Genomic DNA, 20172 nt, shown 5'->3' with positions numbered 1-20172 from the left:
TGAAAGGCCTGGTATGGAATTTGGGGGGACCCTTACGCAATTTCCCATGCTGTTTTTTTCAATGACTTTTATCTGTATTACTTTTTTTCCTTTAGAAATGTCATTTTGTGCAGGGACTGTTCTAAACATGGGAACAATGCATCACTTTACAGGCATACTATTGACACCCCAGGTATGAAATTTAAAGGAATATTTCACTTTTATTGTTTCACTTTAAGCATTATTAAAATCACTGCTCCCGAAAAATGGCCATTTTGAAACTTTTTTTTGCATTGATACATGTCTCCCGGGGCAGGACCCAGGTCCCCAAACACTTTTTATGACAATAACTTGCATATAAGCCTTTAAAATGAGCACTTTTGATTATTTATGTTCGTGTCCCATAGACTTTAATGGTGTTTGCGTGTTCTGCCATGGCCTGTTGGGGGTACTTGGGGTACTTGAGGACTGAGGTTTGCGAACCACTGATCTGGACAGACTTGGTCTATGGTGGTATGTCAATGGATAAAGCAGCATTTGAAACAGAACAGCTGCTTTTTAGTGGCACTCTAGAAAAAAAAAAAAAAAAAACAAGCATTTTCCCCCTGCAGTACAGGGGGAGCCCTACTTCAAGGGTAGATTTTAATTTTCAGAGGGTTCATATTTCAATACAGCTACCATATCAAGGTTTTTTCCATGGAAAAGGGACCAGCTAATACAATTGTGGGTTTCAGAAGTTTCTTGCTTACTATATTATATTTCATCAACTGGACTGTAATGTGCTGAATCTCCTATTGTTTTACTGGAAAATGAAGTCACTGGTCCGGACATAAAGTATGATTTATATTCTTCATGGTTAGAGCAATCTCCTTATCTCACCGATTGGCGCAGTCTATGAATATAAGATGACACGACTTTGTTCTTTTGTCTCTGCATTTTATCATTATAATGCAAAATGAAATTTTGAAAGTTTATCTGAAGAAAATAAAAAAAGTTTTTTTTGACTGGTTATTAAAGAGACCCACTATTCAGGCATCACCAGGGGCCAAGGAAGAACTTGGCCCCCAGCTGTCAGATTCAAGTACCGTAGGTATGCATCTGGGACGAGAGAAGGTGGTATACATTTGCTTGTTGGGCCAGACAAACAGAAATTGTCAGCCTTATTTAAATTTTTTACCGTAGCCTAGAGGAACCAGCCCCATGTCTCAGGGAACCCCTACTGAAATCAGTTCCTCTGGGGGAAATGGGAAAAATGCCTTATACATTGGTAATCAGTCAGAAGAATGAAACCATCACAGTGGTGGGCAGAAAGTCAGTTACTGGCTTTGCCAAGAGGCGTTGGCCCTGGAACTATGCAGGTACCATAAATGGGGGGTTATTCAGCCACAGCCAAAGGAGCCCCTAGCAACCTCTTAAAGAACCCTAGGGTTCCAGGGAAACCTGGTTGAAAATGACTGGGAGAGGTACTTCATCTGAAAGGGCACTTACCTTTTAAATTTCCCTTAAAGTAGCCATACATGCCTGAGGGCCGAACGAGAGAAAATCAGTTGAGTCCCCCATTCAAGCTAACAACATGAATGCCAGAATCTCCCCTGGTGGCTATGGTATGGTAGCTACAGCAACCAGTTAGTGACTTATAGGATTCAGGATTCAGTTGCTGTTTGACCGATAATTTTCCGGCTATGGCCAACGTTTGTGTTGGGTTGATGTCGTATCCCCAACCTCAGACAAGTGCCCATAATAGCCAACTCTAAAGCTGCCAATAATTATTAAAGAGGAAGTAAACCCTGATGGGTGTTACTTCCTCTTTGATTCCCTGCAAAGGTAAAGCATAATGGTCTACTATGCATCGCATAGTAGTCCATTATGTGTCACTTACCTGACACAGGAGCCAGCGAAGTCACCGCTGTCCCCTGTAGTCCGGAGCATCCATCTTCTCGGTGGGTCTCGCTGTTCCGCCGCTGTCATTCGACGAAGCCGCGATGACGTCACTCCCGTGCATGCGCACGGGAGCCACCACTCGCGGCATATCACCGTTGACAGCGGCGCGCTCAGTGCGTCTGAGCGCCGCTGTCTACGGCGCATGCGCCGTAGACAGCGGTGCCTGTGTTTTGCCAAATATCTCCTAAACTGTGTAGGTTTAGGAGATATTTCTTGGACCTACAGGTAAGCCTTAATCTAGGCTTACCTGTAGGTCAAAGTTGTTTGTAAGGGTTTACAACAGCTTTAAAAATTTGGGATTTCAAGAAACAAAGATTAAAGGCCTCCATAGAGGGCAAAAAATTTCAAGCCTACATCCTACAGGCACCACCCACCTCAACTGAAATGTATTTAAAAATTTTACGTAACGACATAGAAAATGATCCTATCTGATGCAGCCAATGTTTGTCCGTGTCAAGGATACGGAGTGCTGTTATCCTGTGAAAGAGCCACGACCAGAAATGTATGGACATGCACAGAGAACACCAGGCACAAATATGAAATATATAAAATAATGTGGACAATGCCAGTAAAACAACAATATAAAAACATAAACCAAGAACCCAGACCAGCAAAACTTAATAGGTGAGAGCGATCACACTGAATACACTAAACCCACTAACCAGGCTAACTATGGGTAAGACTGAGAAGAGTAGTAAGTATCAGTGCCAGGGTCATACATGAAAGATTAGGCATCAGGAGTAGGGACCAAGCCAGGACAGGAAAAGGGTACACAAGAGCAGGAACAAGCAGGCAGGTGAGGGATCAGGAACAGGACAGGGTCAGGAGCAGAACCAGGATGCAGGTGCACAGAGCGCAGGTCAGAGGCACATGGGCAAAACATCAAAGCACCAAAGCTCATTTGTCTGTACTTCTCCTGTGGATCACAGGAGTGCAGTTCGTTTTACACTCCTGTGACCTGTTTTCAGCAGAGAGCGGGCTGAAGTCTGCTTTTTGCTGATGTCACAGAAGTTGGTCCAGGCTCCACGCCATAACCACCACAGAGCCGCTGAGAACTTGAGACGGTCGCTCCGTCCCCTTCACAGCTCAGCGCTCCAGTGAGCAAGTAGGGGGCAAAGCAGAGAGAAGGTGACTGACAGTCTGCAGCTCTCTGCTCATGGAGCTTTGAGAACTGAGCGATCTGCAATGTTCGATCGCTTGGTTCTCAGTGTTAGAAGTGCCAAGGGACAGACCGATGCTGCATCCACCTAGGTAAGTATGAGTCTGGAAAAAAAAAACAGAAACCCATTCTTCTCTTTTAATATCCAGAAACGTATTCTTGATGGTTTCACCTTAAGCCTTGTACAATTAGGTGCGCTGTCCTGATAATGCTGTGCCCCAGGTTGTATCCTGAGATCACAACTTTGGACTTATTCGAGTTACTGAGCAGGCATGGGCCTTGGGTGTAAGTAATAGTGTTTGGGGACTGGGGCAAAGAAGTTGGCAAGTATTTGTATTGAGACAAAATACCAAGTTAAAGGAAATCTTTCCCAAGAGAAACATGGAGGCTTTCAATGCTGACTTCTCATTCTGCAATTGCTAGTTGATCCTCTGGCTTTATTACTCTGAGTCACTAACCCAGAACAAGTACGCAGATAAGGTTTTTTGATTTTATTCTGACTTTCCTAACCTGCGTATTGTTCCATTAATTCAAACATTATTTAAGCCAGATGGGCCTGGTATTTGCCATACAGCATTTTTGGAAGGAGGTCAGAAATGGCGATCTTTATGCTTCTCCTAGGGGAGGTTTTTTTTAAAGCAATGTCCACAATGATTCAAATTTCCAAGGAGATCTAAACTACTGAACAAGGCCCATAGGATAGGCATGAGAAAGGTGCAGAACATTGAGACGTGCCACCAACACTTCCTAAAATGACCACAGAAGCAAGCAGGACATTTTGAATACCGAGTTAACTTTCAAAGGCGCATCCTGGAAAGAAAACAACTAAACTACTAAAGGTATAAAGAGCCTTGGGTGATTCCATCCACCGAGCTCCGCCTGTAAGCCCTTGTACACACGGTCGGACATTCCGACAACAAAATCCGTCGGATTTTTTCAGATGGATTTTGTCCGAAACTGGTGTTGCATACACACGGTCGGACAAAGTTGTCGGAAAATCTGATCGTTCGGAATGTGATGACGTTCGCTCATTGCGACGGGACTACGTTGCGGCTAGTAGCTAATAGCTTTGGTCTCGTAATTTGATCTGAGCATGCGTGGCACTTTGTCCGATCGGAATTCTTTACAAATGATCGGACAAAGTCTGATCGGATCACGTTGTCGGAAAATTTTATATCCAGCTCTCAAACTTTGTTGGTCGGACATTCCGACGGAAAAAGTCCGATGGAGCCCACACACGGTCGGATTATTCAACAACATGGTCCAATTGGACATTTTTCGTCGGAATGTCCGATCGTGTGTACAAGGGCTTATGAAAATAACCGTTGAGTAGAATTAAAAGGGAAAAGAGTACCTCTTCCGGATTATACTTTGCCAGCACCCCATTGCCATGAAATTCTTCCAAGACATCTTTCAGCTTCTTCGTGGAATCTTGAACAAAGACAAAAGAGGGAAAAACAGTCAGTCAATTATCACCAAGCGTCACACTAGACGTTCTCAAACCTGGTTGATTCCAAACAATAGTGACCCCGTGACATTTGACGAATGTTGGCTGTGTGCCGCATTGTAAACTCTTGAAGTGAGGGCCTCGTGCCTCTTCAAACTACGGTCATAAATTAAAGCCACTTCTGTGTATCTTAACTTTTTATTTTACAGTGTGAAATGACCTTCAATGATCTTCATTCTCGCTGCCAAGGTGGAGAACAAACAGATCAAATATTTATGTGTGACTAAACCTTGACAGTTGGGGAATACATACAATGAGCAATACTGCACTGCTGTATGAGTCATTTTAATATTCATTTCTTCAGCATGCAAACATTGTATGTTGTGAAATCCCTCACCCTCCTTCTCAGTTAAATACAAGGGTAATGGAATGTAAAGTGCCTGCAGTCTCATGTGTCATGCGCTGGTGGTAGCGTGTTCTAGTGCTTGTGACACCCTCTTCCACTACCCATCAGCAGGCGTTCTCCTTGAGCTCTGTTGGGTTACAGTGCCTCGCAAAAGTATTCATACCCCTTGACATTTTCCATATTTTCCACGTTTGTCCACAAAACGTAAATGTATTTATTTGGGATTTTATTTGACAGACCAACACAAAGTGGCACATAATTATGAAGTGGAAGGAAAATTATAAATGTTTTTTTTTTTTTTTTTACAAATAAATATGTGAAAAGTGTGGGGGGTACATTTGCATGGCGGCCCCCGGAGTCAATACTTTGTAGAACCGCCTTTCACTGCAATTACAGCTGCAAGTTTTTTTTGGGGATGTCTCTACCAGCTTTACACATCTAGAGAGTGAAATCTTTGCCCATTCTTCTGTGCAAAATAGCTCAAGCTCTGTCAGATTGGATGGAGAGCATCGGTGAACAGCAATTTTCAAGTCTTGCCACAGATTCTTAATAGGATTTAAGTCTGGACTGTGACTGGGCCATTCTAACACATGAATATGCTTTGATCTAAACCATTCCATTGTAGCTCTGGCTGTATGTTTAGGGTCGTTGTTCTGCTGGAAGGTGAACCTCCTCCCCAGTCTCAAGTCTTTTGCAGACTCTAACAGGTTTTCTTCTAAGATTGTTCTGTATTTGGCTCCATCCATCTTCCCACCAACTCTGACCAGCTTCCCTGTCCCTACTGAAGAAAAGCATCCCCACAACATGATGCTGCCACCACCATATTTCACAGTGGGGATGGTGTGTTTGGGGTGATGTGCAGTGTTAGGCCGCGTACACACGCGGGGACTGTTCGCTCAACTTTGTCCGTCAAACAGTTTCAGCGGACAGTCCGCTCAAAATTAGCATGGACGGACTTGCCCACACACGACGAACGAACAGTCCGCTGAAACCGTGCGCGATGACGTGAACGGCATGTATGACGGGACTAGAAAACGACGTCCTATACACTGCAATGCAACCTTCGGCGTGTAAATTCTTTCTGAGCATGCGCGAGACTTAGTTTGACGAACAAGCCTACACACGGGTGGACTGTCCGCTCAAACCAAGTTTCAGCGGACAGTTTTTCGGAATTTCCGAAAAACTTTGTTCGTCAGACTGTCCGCTGAAACTGTCCGCTGAAGCCCACACACGAGCGGACTGTCCGCCGAAACACTGTTCAGCGGACAAAGTTGAGCGAACAGTCCCCGCGTGTGTACGCGGCCTTAGTTTTCCACCACACATAGCATTTTGCTTTTAGGCCTAAAAGTTAAATTTTGGTATCATCAGACCAGAGCACCTTCTTCTACATGTTTGCTGTGTCCCCCACATGGCTTCTCGCAAACCGCAAGCGGGACTTCTTATGACTTTCTTTCAACAATGACTTTCTTCTTGTCACTCTTCCATAAAGACCAGATTTGTGGAGAGCACGACTAATATTTGTCCTGTGGACAGATTCTCCCACCTGAGCTGTGATCTCTGCAGCTCCTCCAGAGCTACCATGGGCTGCACTTGGCTGCTTCTCTGATGAATGCTCTCCTTGCCCGGCCTGTCAGTTTAGGTGGACGGCCATGTCTTGGTAGGATTGCAGTTGTGCCATACTCTTTCCATTTTAGGATGATGGATTGAACATTGCTCCATGAGATGTTCAAAGAATGGTATATTTTTTTTATAACCTAACCCTGCTATAAACTTCTCCCCAATTTATCCCTGACCTGTCTGGTCTGTTCTTTGACCTTCATGATGCTGTTTGTTCACTGAGGTTCTCTAAAAAAGCTCTGAGGGCTTCACTGAAGAGTTGTACTTATACTGAGATTAACTTACACACAGGTAGACTCTATTAGACTTTTTATAAAAAATAACAAATCAAAAGCCTCGTCACTCAGATTAACTCATGGGTCGTTAACGTGTACCATCATCCATAATTATAAGGAATATAAATCGAAAAGCCTGGTTCCCATATCAGGTTTATCGAAAACAGGGGTGAGCTAAAGGACTATTACGGTACATGTAGAAATGTTAAAAACCAATTGTTTAACCACTTGCTTACTGGGCACTTAAACCCCCCTCAGTCCCAGACCAATTTTCAGCTTTCAGCGCTGATGCACTTTGAATGACAATTGCGCGGGCATACAACACTGTACCCAAATGAAATTTTTATCATTTTTTTCCCACAAATAGAGCTTTCTTTTGGTGGTATTTAGTTACAGCTCAGAGTTTTATTTTTTGCTAAACAAACAAAAAAAGATGCAAAAAAATAAAAAAATAAAATCATGTTTTAATAGTTTGTTCTAAAATTTTGCAAACGGGTCATTTTTCTCCTTCATTGAAGTGCGCTGATTAGGCGGCACTGATAGGCTGCATTGGTGGGCACTGATGGGCTGCATTGGTGGGCACTGATGGGCTGCATTGGTGGGCACTAATGCATTGTTAAGGCGGCACTAATAGGCACAGATAAGGCGGCACTGATGGGCACAGATAAGGCGGAACAGATAAGATGGGCACAGATAAGATGGCACGGATGGGTGGCACGGATGGGTGGCACGGATGGGTACCACTGATAGATGGGACTGATGGGCACTGATAGGTGGCTCTGATAGGTGGCACTGCTGGGCACTGATGGGTGGCACTGCTGGGCACTGATGGGCGGCACTGGGGTGCAGCACCTTTGAGTCAGATTGTGGGCACTGTGGGTGGCACTGTGGGTGGCACTGCTGGGTGGCACTGTTGGGTGGCACTGTTGGGTGGCACTGACGGGGGGCACTGACAGGGGGCACTGACGGGGGGCACTAACTTTTATAAAATTGGCACTGCAGGGGGCAGGTGGGCACTGGCAGGGGGCAGGTGGGCACTGGCAGGGGGCAGGTGAGCGCTTACATTACTGGCCGTGATCGGGACTGATGTCCCGATCACGGCCGCCGGTGATCGGCTTTTTTTTTTCTCCTCGCGCTATCAGTGCGAGGAGGAATAATAGCCGATTACCGGCTCCGTTCTATCACATAATCAGCTGTCATTGGCTGACAGCTGATCACGTGATAAGGGGACGGGATCGACCCCTTGCACGGATCGGTGATCAGGCGAGTCTCATGGACTCGCCGATCACAGAGCGCGCCGCGCGCGCCCCTCAGGGGGCGTGCAGGCCGCTCGTACACGGGACGTCAATAGACGTAGTCCCAGAAATGTAGGTCCGCGCTAATGCCGTCATTTGGCAATAGCGCGGTACCGAAGTGGTTAAACCAGAGTAAAATACAAACGAAGTTCATTCAAAAGATAAAATCATTTAACAATATACAAACTGGTACAGGTGGTGACGTATTTCTACTAGTTTCGCTCTAAATGAACTTCTTCAGGAAATACATACGTCTAAAAAAACGCGAGCATAATGAATAATTAAACAAAAAAGGACAAAGGTCATTTGGGATACATTATAAGAAATGTAAAAGGGAACAAGTAAATAATGCAGAATGTGGCTCTTACCCCCATCGGTGTACCACCGCAGCACCTGAAGGGCCCCGGGAATGGACCGTTTAGTGGGGTCAAACTGCCTGTATATAACCCTATGGCTATACAGGCAGTTTGACCCCACTAACTGGTCCATTAATTTGGACAAAACTAGCCTTCTTTTAATTTAATTCCATACATTTCATTATTTTTCCTACCTAGATATTGGCCTGTTTATTTATAATACCTCCCCCAGTCACCGGGGGAGACATTCCCGGGGCCCTTCAGGTGCTGCGGTGGTACACCGATGGAGGTAAGAGCCACATTCTGCATTATTTACTCGTTCCCTTTTACATTTCTTATAATGTATCCCAAATGACCTTTGTCCTTTTTTGTTTAATTATTCATTATGCTCAAGTTTTTTTACAGACGTATGTATTTCCTGAAGAAGCTCATTTAGAGCGAAACTAGTAGAAATACGTCACCACCTGTACCAGTTTGTATATTGTTAAATGAATTTATCTTTTGAATAAACTTCGTTTGTATTTTACTCTGGTTTAAACAATTGGTTATTAACATTTCTACATGTACCATAATAGTCCTTTAGCTCACCCCTGTTTTCGATAAACCTGATATGGGAACCAGGCTTTTCGATTTATATTCCCTATTTACTAATCAGATGACTTCTGAAGGTAATTGGTTCCACTAAGATTTTAGTTAGGGGTATCAGAGTAAAGGGGGCTGAATACAAATGCACACCACACTTTTCACATATTTGTAAAAAAAAAATGTAAACCATTTATCATTTTCCTTCCACTTCACAATTATGTGGCACTTTGTGTTGGTCGATCACATAAAATCCCAATAAAATACATTTACGTTTTTGGTTGTAACATGACAAAATGTGGAAAATTTCAAGGGGTATGAATACTTTTTCAAGGCACTGTATACACTCAAGTGTCACAAAGTGTCCCGCTTACAATACGCCAAACAGCACAGAGACAAGCCTCAAACCTTTTGGCACAAAGTCATTTGGAGTGATGAGACAAAAATTTAGCTTTTTGACCACAACCATAAACACTACATTTGGAGAGGAGTCAACAAGTCCTATGATGAAAGGTCCACCATCCCTACTGTGAAACACGGAGGTGGATCGCTGATGGTTTGGGGATGTGTGAGCTAAGAAGGCACAGGAAATTTGGTCAAAATTGATGGCAAGATGAATGCAGTATGTTATCAAAAAATACTGGAGGAACATTTGCATTAATCAGCCAGGAAGCTGCACATGGAACGTACTTGGACATTCCAACATGACAATGATCCAAAACACGAGGCCAAGTCCAACTGTCATTGGCTACAGCCAAATAAAGTGAAGGTTCTGGAGTGGTCATCTCAGTCTCCTGACCTCAATATCATTGAGCCACTCTGGGGAGATCTCCAACGTGCCGTTTATTCGAGACAGCCCAAGAATTTACAGGAACTGGAGGGTTTGTGCCAAGAGGAATGGGCAGCTTTACTGTCTGAGAAGATAAAGAGCCTCATCCACAAATACCACAAAAGACTTTAAGCTGTCATTGATGTTAAAGGGGGCAATACACGGTATTAAGAACTGGGGTATGTAAACTTTTGATCAGGGTCGTTTCTGTTGTCATTATGATTTAAAAAGAGTAAACACAGTTGATTGATAATAAATGGCTTCAGCCAAACACAAACCATGAGTGAAAGAAAAGTTTTTGTGTTATGATTCGGATGTTCTGTAAAATGGCCAAGGAATCATAAATTCTGCCAGGGTGTGTAAACTTATGAGCACAACTGTATATAGATCAGACCAAAGTGAGGGACAAATGAGGAGGAAAGAGGGACATGAAATCAGGGACAGTTGGGAGCTATGATTTACGGTTTTATTACCTTTGGTATGCTATCTAATAATAGTCATGCAATACAGCGTCGCAATAACAATATAACAATACGGAATATTCAACTGTTGCCAAACAACAGCAACAAATATAAAATATTTATAATTGTTTTATCGCAGCTGGTGGGCAGTTTTTAAGCCGACAGACTGAATTTTTTATGAACTTTGAAAGAAACGGAGGATATTGCGTATTTAATTTTGCTGAAGTGTACAATAATAATAGGAACAATAACCGAGAGGTAAAAAGCAGTAAATAATTGAGGGGCGGCCAAAGATGAACTATTTCGAGGATTTTTAGAGCTTTATAAAAAAAAAAAACATTATATACGGTATATATATATATAAATATATATTGGGAGGAACAAACTTTGAAGTACAGAACCCGTTGCTGCTCCTAGGGGCATCTGCCATTTTTTTTCTGCCTCTAAACGCCCCTGCATGTTAGCTTATGTGTCCATGCACACAGGCATTTAGAGACATTTAGTGGCAGGAAAAACTCGCACTGCCAGTGCATCCGGGAGCAGCGGCATTTTGGCATGAAGAACCGCTTGGCGCTTGTAAATGCCTGTACACGTGTATAAAGGGGTGCTGAAGCTGAGCATGTTTAGTACTTAACCACTTCAATACCGGGCACTTTTGCACCTTCCTGCCCAGGACAATTTTCAGCTTTCAGAGCTGTCACTTTTTAAATGACAATTGCGCGGTCATACTACACTGTACACAAACTACATTTTTATAATTTTGTTCCCTCAAATAGAGCTTTCTTTTGGTGGTATTTGATCGCCTCTGCCGTTTTTATTTTTTGCTAAACGATTAAAAAAAAAATGAAAATTTTGAAAAAAAAATTTTTCTTTGTTTTTGTTATAACATTTTGTAAATAAGTAAGTTTTCTCCTTCACTGAAGGGCACTGATAAGCTGCACTGATGGGCACTGATAAGGTGGCATCAATGAGGCGGCACCGATGAGGTGGCACTGATGAGATGGCACTGATGGGCAATGATAGGTGGCACTGATATGTGACACTGATGGGCATTGATAGGCAGCACTGATGGGCACTCATAGGTGGCACGGGTGGGCAATGATAGGTGGCACTGATATGTGACACTGATGAGCACTGAAAGTCTGCACTGATGGGTACTGATGGGTGGCACTGATAGGTAGGACTGATGGGCACTGAAAAGCGGCACTGATGGGCATTAATGGGCAATGATAAATTTAACTGCTAGGCATCACTGGTGGCACTGGCAGGCATTTTACTTTAGCACTGATTGGCAGCTGCCTGGGCACTGATTGTCATTTCCCTGGTGGTCTAGGGTGGCATACCTGGTGGTCCAGTGTGGTGGCCATCCCTGGTGATCCTGGCGGCATCCTGGTGGTCCTGGGTGGGAATCCGATGGGGGGCTGCGCTGATTGTCTCCTGTCAGGAGAGCCACCGATCAGCTCTCCTCTACTCGAGTCTGTCAGACGTGAGTGAGGAAAAGCCAATCAACGGCTCTTCCTGTTTACATCGTGCTCAGCCGTGATTGGACACGGCTGATCACGTGGTAAAGAGTCTCTTTCAGAGGCTCTTTACTGAGATCGGAGCTGCGGTGTGTCAGACTGGGGGGCGTACATATATATACGGTTTGGGCGGCTTGATATCCTGAAAGATGTCATATGACGTCAGGTCAGGATATCGCAACCACTTTGCCGACCTCATTTTGTTATATGGCGGGCAGCAAGTGGTTAAAGAGTAACTCCACTTTTGTTGAGAAAAAAACATTCCCCTCTGGGTGATCTGTGTACAATGCAGGGATTTTAACAAACGTTGTTGCAGATTCCTACCTCTTGTTATTCCGAAGAAATCCCTGTGTGTTTGTCTGTTTCCTTGTGGAAAAGTGAGTGTAATAGCAGTGGCTTCATAATTATCAATCAGCTGCAGCCCCTGCAGGGCACTAATGAGGAAAGTGGCAGGGTCTGCATCCCTTTAGATATGATTTCCCTTTGGGATTATCTCACCAAAAATTAAATTTTTGTTGCAGGGGATGCTCAAAATCTGACTTGTATCTAAGTGTAGACTTGTGTCGCAATTGCATCTGCTATATTATTTTTCGTCAGTACTTTGACGCTAAATACCGTTGATATGGCAGCAGCTAGATGTCATTACCCCAGGTATTTTCAAAAGCGGTGGGCGGTCCTCTTTAGGATAAAAATGATCTCTGCAGCAGATTCGCCACAAGATCACTTTTATCAAGGCCCAACCCTCCCGCCGCACTACGGTCGTCTCTGCCACTTACCGGAGCCATCGGTAGCGGAAGAGACGATGGTGTCCTCTCCCCTGACAGCCCTGGAGCCGAGTGAGGGAAAGATGGCCTCCACTCAGCTCCATAACATTGGATGACGGAAGTGACGTCACTTCCACCCAATGGTCTTAAAAAAAAGGAATTTTAATATTATATATATATATATATATATATATATATATAATATTATAGATATTTAATATACTTTTTTTTTTAAACATAAAAGACATTTAATTTTTAATTTTTATTTTTTTTAATGCATTTAAGTGTAGATATAAGATCTGAGATCTTTCTAACCCCCCAGATCTCACATTTAAGAGGTCCTGTCATGTTTTTTTTTCTTTTGCAAGGGATCCTTGTAATAGGAATAAAAGTGACCCACATTTTTTATTGGGTGACTTTTTATTGGGTCAGAGACTCACAGTAAAGCGCCCCGCCCCGCTGAGCTCACGCGCAGAAGCGAATGTAAGTCCCACCTGCATATGAAAACGGTGTTCAAACCACACATGTGAGGTATCGCCGTGATTGTTAGAGCGAGAGCAATAATTTAAGATTTTTATACGTCAACGTTTTTTCACCATTCCACTAGCGGGTGCAATTTTAAAGCGTGACATGTTGAGTTATGAATTTACTCAGCGTAATATCATCTTTCACAACTGAAAAAATTGGGCTAACTTTACTCTTGTTTTATTTCTTAAGTCAAAAAAGTGTAATTTTTTTACCAAAAAAAAATGCGTTGATTAGACCGCTGAGCAAATACGGTGTGACATAAAGTATTGCAACGACCGCCATTTTATTCTTTAGGGTGTCTGGAAACAAAAAAATTATATGTTTGGGGTTCTAAATAATTTTCTAGCAAGTAAACCTGATTTTAACTTGCAAACAACAAGTGTCAAAAAAGAGAATCGGTCCTTTAGTGGTTAATGGCCAGAATAAATTATTATTCCGGCCAATGAAATGAACACTTGACGTGCCTAAATGCTTTACAAGCGTTTACAAGCGTCAAGAGTTTTTTTTTTTTCTGACAAAACACTGCTGCCAGAAGGAAAGGTATCTAGGAGAGATAGCAAAACTTCCAGTGTGTATGAGACCTTATACTTGGTGCAGCTTACTGAGACTGGGTCTGCCAAGGCAGGAAAAGGGGTGTGGACTATATGGGAAAGGGTGGGGCTCTGTAACAGGATATGATTGGCAGAGTTTTAAGGAGCGCCCCAAGTACATACTGTATACTGCAGCAGGGTGGCCCTTTAGCGCAAATCCCGTACCTGTACGTGATTCCTCTTTTCGGCTCCCGGGCGCGCACACGTGCCGCTGGAGCCCTGCACCTGCTGTGATTGGACACAACGAGAGCCAACCAGCGGTTCTGATGGACCCAATGTCCGCCAGTAACCCAGCGATCGTTCAGAGAAAGGCAGAGCGGCAGTCTGCTAGTAAGAAAGACAGAGATCTTTTGTTTCTGACAAGCAGGGACACGGATCTCTGTCTTTCTTCAGTTTAGCACATCCCCCACACGGTAAGAAAACACTCCCAGGGAACACATTTAATCATTTGATCGCCCCAGATGTTAACCCCTTCCCTGCCAGTGTCATTAGTAGGGGTGCAACGGATCGTCACCGATCCGTGATCCAAAAGGGTCGCCCCGTTCGGATCGGCACATGCCGCGATCCGCCGAACGCTCCGCGGTCTCGGCCTTAGGAAAGGCCGTGGCTTCGGCCTAGTTCCGAAGCGGCGGCCATCTTGGTGCACCTGTCGGCATTTACAATGTGATCGCTCCGTCAAATGATGGAGTGATCACTTGTAAACAAACCGGCATCATGATGAGGCCGGTTCCTCTGTACAGTGGAGGGGAGAGATTGGATGGCAGCAGCGCTGTGGGCTGCATCTGTAGAGCCCACAGCACTGCTCTGTGACAAGTGCAGTCACAGCCATCCCTCCATACCCTGCCAATACTCTGCAATACCCCGCCAGTACTCTGCCATACCCCGCCAATACTCTGCCATACCCCGCCAATACTCTGCCATACCCTGCCAATACTCTGCCATACCCCGCCAGTACTCTGCCATACCCCGCCAATACTCTGCCATACCCCGCCAATACTCTGCCATACCCCGCCAATACTCTGCCATACCCCGCCAATACTCTGCCAATATCCTGCCAATACCCTGCCAATACTCTGACATACCCCGCCAATACCCTGCCAATACTCTGCCATACCCTGCCAATACTCTGCCATACCCTGCCAATACTCAGCCATACTTGGCAATACCCAGCCATACTTGGCAATACCCAGCCATGCTCGGCCAATATTACATTGGGGGAGATGACGTGGATATTACAGTGGGGGAGATGTATATTACAGTGGGGACTATATGGTGGTGGAATTTTCACAGTTTTGCAAATTCAATTATTTGCTGATCCGAAAAATGATCTGATCCGTGACTCTGATCCGAGGAACGATCCGATCCGTGAGTTTTTTGATCTGTTGCACCCCTAGTCATTAGTACAGTGACAGTGCATACTTTTTTAGCCCAGATCACTGTATTGGTGTCACTGGTCCCCAAAAAGTGTCAATTAGTGTCAGATTTGTCCTCCGCAATGTCGGGGTTCCGCTAAAAAAACGCTGATCGTTGCCATTACTAATAAAAATAATAATTAAAAAATAAAAAAGGCATAAAAATATCCCATAGTTTCTAAACGCTCACTGAGATTATTTTTTTATTTATATTTTACCAAAAACATGTAGCAGGATAATACATATTAGCCTAAATTGATGAAGAAATTATATTTTTTACATTTTTTTATTGGATGTGATTTACAGCAGAAAGTAAAAAATATTGTTTTGTTTTTTTCAAAATTGTCGATCTTTTTTTGTTTATAGCGCAAGAAATAAAAACTGCAGAGGTGATTAAATACCACCAAAAGAAAGCTCTATTTTTTTTTACATCAATTTTTGGTACAGCGTCACACAACTGCGCAATTGTGAAGTAAAGTAATGCAGTGCCATACCGCAAAAAATGGCCTGGTCAGGAAGGGGATAAAACCTTCTGGGGCTTAATAGGTAAGTCTACTTTCGTGTAAAAAATTATAAAAAAAATTATATATATATATATATATATATATATATATATATATATATATATATATATATGTATATATATACACATACATATATACAGTGCCTTGAAAAAGTATTCACACCCCTTGAAATTTTCCACTTTTTGTCATGTTACAACCAAAAACATAAATGTATTTTATTGGGATTTTTTGTGATAGACCAACACAAAGGTGCACATAATTGTGAAGTGGAAGGAAAATGATAAATGGCTTTCAAAATGTTTTACAAATAAATATCTGAAAAGTGTGGCGTGCATTTGTATTCAGCCCCATTTACTCTGATACCCCTAACTAAAATCTAGTGGAACGAATTGCCTTCAGAAGTCACCTAATTAGAGTCCACCTGTGTGTAATGTAATCTCATTGTAAATACAGCTGTTCTGTGAAGCCCTCAGAGGTTTGTTAGAGAACCTTAGTGAACAAACAGCATCATGAAGGCCAAGGAGCACACCAGACAGGTCAGGGATAAAGTTGTGGAGTGGTATAAAGCAGGGTAAGTTATAAAAAAAAATATCCCAAGCTTTGAACATCTCACGGAGCACTGTTCACACCATCATCCGAAAATGGAAAGAGTATGGCTCAACTGCAAACCTACCAAGAGATCCACAGCTCAGGTGGGAGAATCTGTCCACAGGACAGCTATTGTGCACTCCACAAATCTGGCCTTTAGCCCCGGTTCACACTATTGTGATGTCAGACATTGCATGTAATGTGCAGCCCACTGCTGTTCACATTTCATGCGATGTCTGTGCGGGTGCTGTCAGCCATACAGATAGTATGGCTGATATCGCACCACATTCGGTGCAAACACGCACAGGACCCTTTTTTCAGGTCGGACCAGAATCGGATCACATGTGTGTTCACACATATGCGATCCGATTCATGTCCGATCTGTCAGTTCGCAGAGCGAGATATGTGAGCTGAAATGGGGGTGTCGTTAACATATAATGACACTACCCAGCAGTTTACATATGGCAGTGTGAACTGCCGTGCGTGCCGGGTACGATGCGGGAGTTGATTCGCTGGGTTCTCGCATCGCAATAGTGTGAAGCGGCCCTTATGGAAGAGCGGCAAGAAAAAAAGACAGTGTTGACAGAAAGCCATAAGAAGTCCCGTTTGCAGTTTGTGAGAAACCATGTGTGGGACACAGCAAACATGTGGAGGAAAGTGTTTCAAATCTGTCCGACGGACTCAATTCCTATTGGGAAAACCATTCGTCTGTATGCTGGTACGACGGACCAAATACTACGCAAGGGCAGCTATTGGCTACTGGCTATTGAACTTCCTTTTTTAGTCCCATCTTAAGTCATCACATTCAAAACTAACGGACTTTCAAATGGACTTACTCCATTCGTGTGTGGCCAAGTCCATTAGTTTGGAAATCCATCGGAACTACGCTGAAAAGTCAGTCGCGAATACCGTCGTACCTAGTCTGCTGGAAAGTCCAGTCGTGTGTACACGGCATAACACTGCACATCACCCTGAACACACCATCCCCACCGTGAAACATGGTGGTGGTGTTCTGACAAAATGTCGAAATTGGCAGAATGAGCAACCCTCATCATTTCCATTTTCTTTAAACCCTCATGAATTGCAGATTTTGCCGAATTGCTGTTTATGTTCATAAATTGGTGTTTGGACACAACACCGACAACCAAATAGAGTCCAGTGCACGATATTATGAGCAGAGATCTCTGATCTGGAACTAATCAAGAAAATGGCTGCCTCCAAGGCGACAACAACGTTGTCCTTGTTAGCTGCTGTGCTGTGAAAACAGCTAAATCTTCCTGTACCGGACTGTATTCAGTAGCCGGTGTTGTGTCCAAACACCAATTCCTCCAAATCAGCAATTACTATTGGTTTAAAGAAAGGGGAAGTAACGTGGTTTGATTTTCTGCTGAGTTGCCTATTTTGTTAGGACACCTGTGTTTCATAGAGAAGCACAAAGACCTTTAAAATAATGCCCCGTACACACGATCGGACTTTCCGGCGGACCGGAATCCGTTGGACAATTTGATCGTGTCTGGGCTCCAGAGGACTTTTTTTTCCCAAAAGTCCAACGGACCTACAAATAAAACATGTTTCAAATCTATCCGACGGACTCAAGTCCGATGGACTAAAAATCGGGAAAACCGTTTGTCTGTATGGACCAGATAGGACGCAAGGGCAGGGATTGGCTACTGGCTATTGAACTTCCTTTTTTAGTCCCGTTTACGTCATTACGAACGGACTTTCGAATGGACTTAGTCCGTTCATGTGTGGTCAAGTCCGTTCGTTAAGAAAGTCCGTCGGACCTCTGCCGAAAGTCCGTCGGGAAGACCGTCTGACCCAGTCCATCGAAAAATGCGGCCGCATGTACGCGGCATAAGGTTTGATTAAAAGAACAAGTTGTTATCATATTGATGAGGGGGAGTGTCCTAAGGAGGAAAGAGCTCGATGATCAAGGGCTTGAGAAAGGAGCCAATAGGATTTCCGAAACGCGTTACCATAGCAACCAGCCCCGCCCCAACTGTGGCATTGCATCCTGCCTTGTGTCCCACACTGGCTCTCCTCACCTCCTGGAACATTGGACTTGGTTTCCTCACTAACAACACGCTGTTTGCTGTCACGAGCTGCTCTTCTGGTTGGGCGGCTTCCATTTAATTGTAATAAACCCATTGATGCTACACTTAGCCCTCTTTGTGTTCCTCTTGTACCTAACTTGCTGTAGCTTCTAATGCACACTGTGAGTCGAGAATAACCAGTGTTGGGTATTTGGCGCTAGAAAAGGCGATATACCGAAAAGCCCTTACGCCTTCTGATACGAGGTGGCAGGTGCACTTTAAGGAAAGTTTGCCGTGTTTAATGTCTTTTGATAACTATTCAATCTTTTGCAAATTCCAGTTGCTATGGCGATTGGTAGATTGCTCGGCAGAATAGAAGAGACGCATAACCCTCCTATGAGTTGTGTCAGGCACATGAGAAGCAGATATTCTATTGATGTGGGTGTCATTTCTCCTTCTTTAAGCAGATGTGATTGTTTGATAATGGCTCAGAACAAATTGCATAATCTATAATGTGTTTTTTTTTTTTGTTTTTTTTCAATCGTGCTTGTTTCCTTGGAGAAAAACAGAGAATGATGAATGCAGATAAAGTCCTATGAATGTCATCTGGTGACCTTCGTCTGTACACTGGGGAGAGCAGAGAAGGACATCTGTGCCATAAGGAACATGTAGGCAGGTGCAGGTTTTCCTCCAACCAGTAGGTGGCACTGTGCCATTGTACAGCTGCAGTGGACTTTATAGAGAGAATTGTCCCCTCCTGGACTCCGTTTGTGTCATCGAGGTTCCAGTTGGCTGATTGGACACTGCAACTTCTGGTGACCTTTTTGCATTTTTTTTTTTTTTTGCATACGCAGTGGTGTCCAAAAACGAAACACCTAAGGCTTCACGTACACTACAAATTTAGTTTTGAAGCCTTTGGCATTTTCTTTGCTAAAGCTCTTAAACTCAATTCCATGTCCGTGTACACATCGTCGGAAAAAATCCACGGGATTTTGTTGTCTGAATGTCCGATCGTGTGTACGCGCCATAAGTGTCCATGTACACATAGGCTTTTAGGATTGTTTAGGAGCTGCTACGGTTAGAGGAGGTTCAACCGCCTCTAACCGCCCTCTCCTGAGCGCGGAAGAATCTCGTTCAGGATAGGACCGTTTTGACCGCTGGCCGCAAAATGCACAAAATCGCTGTAAAATTAAAACGCAACTTCATGAAAGCCTATTGCCCCGTACACACGGTCGGACTTTCCGATGGCAAATGTGCGATCGGAGCTTGTTGTTGGAATTTCCAACCATGCGTAGGCTCCATCTGACATTTTCCATTGGAATTTCCGTCACACAAAATTTGAGATCTGGTTCTCAAATTTTTCCGACTACAAAACCCGTTCTCGTAAATTCCGATCGCGTGTACACAATTCCGACGCACAAAGTGCCACGCATGCTCGGAATCAATGCAAAAGAGCAGCACTGGCTATTGAACTTAATTTTTCTCGGCTCGTCGTAAGCGTCGTGCGTCACCGCGTTCTTGACATTTGGAATTTCCGACCAACTTTGTGCGACCATGTGTATGCAAGACAATTTTGAACCCACATACATCCGAAAAAAAAACATGGAATTTTGTTGTCAGAATGTCTGATCGTGTGTACGCGGCATAATGCCCTGTACACACGGTCGGACTTTCCGACGGGAAAATGTGCGATCGGATCGTGTTGTCGGAAAATCCGATCGTGTGTGTGGGCTCCATCGGACATTTTTTCCGTCAGAATTTCCGACACACAAAGTTTGAGAGCAGGATCTAAAATTTTCCGACAACAAAATCTGATCATCTAAATTCCGATCGTGTGTAGACAATTCCGATGGACAAAGTGCCGCG

General features: G+C 43.8%; 1 protein-coding gene across 1 annotated transcript in view; it reads right to left on the bottom strand.

Moving 5' to 3' along the window:
• The window catches only part of DGKB (diacylglycerol kinase beta), a 662201-nt gene that overhangs the window by 629941 nt on the left and 12088 nt on the right, over positions 1-20172 (bottom strand). Inside the window, exon 2 of the mRNA XM_077490704.1 lies at positions 4434-4510. Within this exon, the coding sequence (XP_077346830.1) occupies positions 4434-4510 (77 nt within the window). The remainder of the gene's footprint in view (positions 1-4433; positions 4511-20172) is intronic.

Source organism: Lithobates pipiens, unplaced genomic scaffold (genome assembly GCF_037356315.1).
Source record: "Lithobates pipiens isolate NorthernLeopardFrog02 unplaced genomic scaffold, aLitPip1_a1.2 Scaffold_19, whole genome shotgun sequence".
Lineage (NCBI taxonomy): Eukaryota > Metazoa > Chordata > Amphibia > Anura > Ranidae > Lithobates > Lithobates pipiens.
This window is presented reverse-complemented; position numbering and strand designations above follow the sequence as displayed.